A 6,000-nucleotide genomic window follows, 5' to 3' on the forward strand; every position below is an offset into this window, starting at 1 on the left:
AATGCTGGTGACTCCAGGTAGGTCTAGGAGGGTAAATAAATCTATTGAGTCCCTCCTGAATCTTGAGAAGATCTGGGCAGCCAAGCTCAGAAAGCTATTAGGAAGTCTCCTAATTTATGAGATTCTTTGGAAGAAAAATGTGACATTTATTTTTTACATTTTTATTAGTGCACGATCATTGTATTCTTACTTAACACTCATCATGTTAGTCTACTCTTAACATACTCTCACAGCTAAAGCATTTACTAAACATACTTTCATGATCACATGTTGAGTTAATAATCTGACTTCAATTGATGCCATTGTGCAATGGACTCCCTATATTTTAGGATTTTTTGAGTGTTGTAGAAAGACTTTTCAGTTTTCTCCTTCAGTTTTAGTTAAGCAACATTAAATATAATTCCTTGGCAGAGACTTATATCTATTATTATTTTGCTAATAATAAGCCAACTTGGGGTGATTAGAAAACAATTTGGAGTACTGCTTTTCTTAGTGATAAAAACAATAGATAATTTGTGAATAGGATATTAAACCAGAAAACTAAGAATAATTTTGTGTGCTGAATACAATTAAAAGAAATTAAAAGTTTTTTTTAATTGTTTCTATCATGGAATTCTATTAAAAATTTACTTATGTTCCTTAAAATACTGATTAGATTCTTGTATGTAATCATTTTAAAAAATGACTGTATGCCTAATACATATTACAAGATGATTCTTCTCTTTCTTTTTCTTCTTCTTCCTTTTTTTTTTTTTTTTTTTTTTTTTGCTTTTATCTAGTTGCTTCCAAGATCCGGTACTTGCAGGAATATCATAACCGGGTTCTCCACAACATTTATCCTGTACCATCAGGAACAGATATTGCAAACACCTTGAAATACTTTTCTCAGACCTTGTTAAGGTAAGCTTTACAATATCCTCTACTTTGAGAGAATTATTAGGTAGTATTGCTGAATTTATTGGGATCTAAATTTTTATTGAATTGCAAGTTTTAAAGGGCCTATGTTTTCTAGCGCTCTGCCAGAAGAGTCTGCACTCAAGTTTTCTGGGTGTATGTAGCAAATTGGATCCCAGGCCCAGCTGAAAAAGATTGGTTGCCTGGCTACTGCCTGCTTTCCCGCATTGAACATCTTTTCAGGGGATCTTTAAAATGATACAGTTCTATATTTGGCACTAATATAGAGTGGGATTAAAAGGAGAGCGTACAATTGCTTAAAATTAATAATTGGAAACACTTTTGGTCTAAAAGCAATTCAGAATTATGTGGCATTTTAGGTTCATCATTAGCATTTTCTATTTCCCTAAGTGTAATATACAGTGATAATAGTTATTTTTAATCTGGGTAACACTTCACGTGTTCAACATGCTTTGCCTTGATAATGAAATTCTATGAAGGACAAGGAAAAAAAATAGGGCTCTTTTTCTTTTGTCTACTTTTACTGTAAGGTAGAGATAGGAGGGCCCTATTTGCTCCACGTATCTTGATTAAGAAAACAGAGCAAACAAAGATGAACTGTTCAAGTAAAGGCTCAACTGTTTTGAGAAATAACATTGAAGAATTCAGAAGAACCTCTCACGTTCCATTAAATTCCAAGATGTGGTTTCTCCATTACCACAATCTTCTCACTTCAGATCTGATTTTGGCAACACATAAATTGGCTTGGTACTGTTTCTTTTAGCGTACAGAAGCAAAAATTTTGTAAGACAGATATTAGGAGAACACAAATTTGCAAAGACTAGTGGCACTGGAGTTTCTAGCAGTCGAAGGCTTTGCCACGGGCAAAGCTGAATGCTTTGTGGATGGAAGCTTCATGCGATCAAGTCAGCTACAAATCTTTTGCAGCTCCTATCTCCTATCCTCCTATCTCTCTGTTCTTATTTTTTGAAATATCTTTCCTTCTTTAGAGTCCTTAGTGATCCTGTTCTATATTGAAGGGCTTCTACTTATCAGATTCATACATTTCATACTTCCATGGTAAGGTTAGGACCTCTTCCAGGATATTTTCCTTCTTCTCAAATTGTAGTGGAATAATTAGCCCAATTTTCACAGTGATCATCAGAAAAATTTATGAATCAAGGCATCCAGTTCTGTTCTCTTGAATTCTCCTTTTGTCTTTGAGGTCCAACTTCTCAATGGGAAACCGTTTCCTTTATGACAAATTCTGAAAGTGCTCAAAGCAAGAGACACTTTTCAGTAGGAAGCATGCTGAATTCCATTTGCCAGGAAGCTGTAACATCCTAGTTGGCACCTCAGAGCTTGCTGCTTAGGTCTTAGTAATTGTGCCCAAGAGTTAAGGAATTTAAAATATTGAAAAGTCATGTTTGCAAGATGTAAAGATTCCATTTTCTTGAGCAGTGGACCATTAGAATATGGTCATAGGTGGTAGCATGTTAGTGGTAAAACTGGTGTTTGTTCAAGTGGCTTGTTGGAGAAGATCCTATGCAACTGAGCTGAGTTCATTTTCAAAGGGAGGCAACATCAACATCTACTGCTAATGGTAATAGTAACAATTGCAACCATTTTTTTTTTAACTAGAAGTACAGAACTGTTGATACGTACATCCATAACAATTGTATTTGTACTTCTTCATTTTATTTATGCTATTAGAAAGTTCAAGACAGCCAGACATGGTGGCTGGCATCTATAATCCCAGCTGCTTGGGAGGCTGAGGTGGCAAATTAAAGGAAGTGCTTAGCACCAAGATTTGTCATCTTTTCAGAATTTAAGTGAATTTAAATGGAGATAATGTTAGCAACCCGAAGTCTCAAACTTGAAGTTTGAGACCAGCCACAAGTTTGAGATCAGCCTGGACAACATAGTAAGACCCCATCTCTAAAATAATTCTTTTAACAATTAGCCAGGTGTGGTGGCATGCACCTTTAGTCCAAGCTCCTCAGAGGCTGAGAGAGGAGGACTGCTTGAGCCTAGGAGTTTGAAGCCGCAGTGAGCCTTGATTGCACCACTGTACTCCAGCCTGGGTGACAGAGTGACACCCTATCTCTAAGATAAATAAATAAATAAATTCAAAGACAAATAAGATGGTCTAAGTATTTGGTGTCCAAGATTATTGGCAGTAAGATTTTCTGCTACAAACAAGATTTTCTACTGCAAAATTATTATACATTGTTTAATATTATTAAAGCATTTAATATGATCTTTATGTTCAGAAGCACTTCTTGCTTTCAGAACTCAGGTTCTTGGGGAAAAATAGCAAGAAGAAAGAATTAGACATGAATTCTCACAAAGTAACTATTTGTCTTTCTATTTGGATATTCTCAATGAAGTTAAAATGGTTTTTTTTGGTTAAAATATGCAACTTGAAATTTCAGCAGCTTCACTTGAGTCGGGGTTGCATTTTTGGAGCAATAGTTCGCTGGTATTTGTGCATGCATACAACTCTCATGATTTCAGTAGAGTTTTGTACCTATTTCGAAAGGCAGAAATTAGCTTAGACATTTAACTTCAATTTATTTAATTCGTAGGAGGGGAGAGATTGTATGTTACCATAGTTGACTATAAAATCAGTTGAAGAGTCCATATATGTCCACTTAGCTCATAATTAGACTCAAATTTGTGTTCATGGGCATTCCTTAAACTCTAGTAGTGGAAGGTGAGTCCTGCGTGTTGTTCAGCTTTCTAGCCCTTGAGTCTGGAGTGGTGTTTGACCCAGAGAAGGGGATCAGTAAATGTTTGTTGAATTGAATTGAATTGACTTTAGTCCACATCTCATCCAGCGTTGGAATCCTTCTAGTAAATGCTACTTACTTAATCTAGTGGTGACCTGGGGTCTGGTAAAGTTACATCTGAGTGCCGAGTTGTACTCATTTTAATTTAGCAGATACCTAAGTTTGGCAGTGAGCAACACACAACTTCAGAGTTTAGTTTTTTGTTTGCTTTTAGCATTAGAAGTAACTATCAAGACCATCTAGTTTAATCTCCCCTCCCTGCTACATGGGAGGGAGTCTGTTCTTTTTATATTGGAAACATCCTGTGGCCATATTTTCAACAGCGAAGGTCTTTAAGAATCTTGCCTTTTACCTGGCAGGACATTTAAAGGATCCTAGTCTTCTTCCTATGTCAAACATTCTTTTGGAATTTCTTCCCCCAGATCTCTCTTCTGGTGCTGTTTAGGCTGCTAGCATGTAAAATCTTTTAATAAAATTACATTTGGGGAAAGCTGCTTGCTGCTATTTAGAAAATGCCTAATATGTTTTAAAAATGGATTGTAGATGCAGCATAATAATCTTAATTGAATTGTAATTTCCAATTGCTTAGGAAGAATATATGTATATATAGATATATCCATGTTATTGGTTAAGTCATGGAGTAACTTTAGAGCATCGCATAATGAAGTAAATTTTGTTAAGTACATAGATTCAACTCAAATGTCAACATTCCTAATCTTAAAGGAAGTTTGTTTGACATATTAATTTTCCGTGCTATACATACCTCAGGGCAACTTCTCATCTTTCCTCACACCAACAGAGGTCTTCCTCTCTTGATGCTGAAAGTCAATGGTTGATAAAGAAAATCTCAGGAGGAAAAGGGAAAGGTGAAAAGCTGGCTGCAGAGTCAAACTCTTCTGAGCAGGGCATTCTTAATATTCATTTTGGTTGGGTTTACAGAACTCTGGGAAAGAATTTCAGATGGGGAAAATGGTTTTGTCAACTCCCAAGTTAGGCAGTTTGGTTGGGGAAATACTTTTTTTTTTTCTGAATGAACTTCACAAAACATCATAAAATCACAATGCATTGTACATTTATTCATGAGCCCTTCTTAAGTTTTTCCACATATGAAAACATTTCCTTACATTGAGACATAAATGGTAATTTAAAACTGGTTTCATGGATGACTCATTTTCAGCCATTTTTTTTCTCAACCTCACCGAATTCTCAAATCTAAAGGCAGTGAGAGAGAAGTTTTACTGTTTTCATGCTGACATTCTTCCCTCCCTGCATGTATGAAGCTGTTGTTGCTATCATTTGGGAACCCCACATATACAGGAAGGGAAAAATATCAAAGTAGAGTCTCCAAAGTATTTGTTAACTGACATCATACTTTGGAAAAATACTAAGGTATATTTGAAAAAATAATGTGTTTATTTCCCCCACCAAGAAGTTTGATCAGAGCATTGCACTTAATTTAAAGCATAGCATTAATTTACGGTATTCAGCTATTTTTATTTTCTAAGGCAAAATGTTTTTCTCCTTATGCCACTTCTGTAAGATTCACATTTTGTAATTTTGAAAAGATGCCAATAGTAGGTTAATTTAGGGCCGAAGTTTGGGAAATAATATATCTGACTTATAGCCATTGTGATTCTAGAGGAATTTTCAGCGGGATTAGAATCCTACAGGATTAAAACAGATTTTTGGTGACTGGGTTTATCAAGAATATAACATTAATAAAGGTGGTATTCTTAGGAATAATTGAGTCATGTGAGAAAAGTATAAAGTCTGATGAAAAATCTGATGGCATTTATAATAGATACAGTCAGGTGGTAACTGGAATGTTGATATTATCCTATTGTAAAGTATAAGCTTACAAAGTCAAATACCTCACACACAAAAAGGTAAATTAAATCCCTTTAAATTACAAAAAAAATCTTAAGTTATTTATTGATAAAGAAGTATTACATAAGTATTCTGAAATTATTTTTATTATTATCAATTGTTTTCCCCTGGACATTGGGTAACAGAAGACAAAGGAAATCGAGGTAAATTAGGCACATGGAAAATACAAAGCATGTAGTCATTTTTCTTACATTGTAACATATTTTGCACTAAGAGTAAATAATAAAAATAAATGCAAACTTGATAGAGCAAGCATGCTTGACACTAACCAATTCTTCACATCACTGTAAAATTGTAAATGTAATATCATTAACTAAAAACTTAGTAATGTTTGATGCACATAGAGCAACTGTAAAACAAGTTTATTTTTATGTAATGAGCCATTTATAAACTGTTATCTACTTGGACTAACATAAGTGTACTATAT

General features: G+C 34.6%; 1 protein-coding gene across 1 annotated transcript in view; it reads left to right on the forward strand.

Moving 5' to 3' along the window:
* Positions 1 to 6,000, forward strand: part of UNC79 (unc-79 homolog, NALCN channel complex subunit) — a 279,575-nt gene that overhangs the window by 35,882 nt on the left and 237,693 nt on the right. Inside the window, exon 2 of the mRNA XM_054447451.2 lies at positions 780 to 900. Coding sequence (XP_054303426.2) covers positions 780 to 900 — 121 coding nt within the window. The remainder of the gene's footprint in view (positions 1 to 779; positions 901 to 6,000) is intronic.

This window comes from Pongo pygmaeus, chromosome 15 (assembly GCF_028885625.2).
Source record: "Pongo pygmaeus isolate AG05252 chromosome 15, NHGRI_mPonPyg2-v2.0_pri, whole genome shotgun sequence".
In the NCBI taxonomy this organism is placed as follows: Eukaryota; Metazoa; Chordata; class Mammalia; order Primates; family Hominidae; genus Pongo; species Pongo pygmaeus.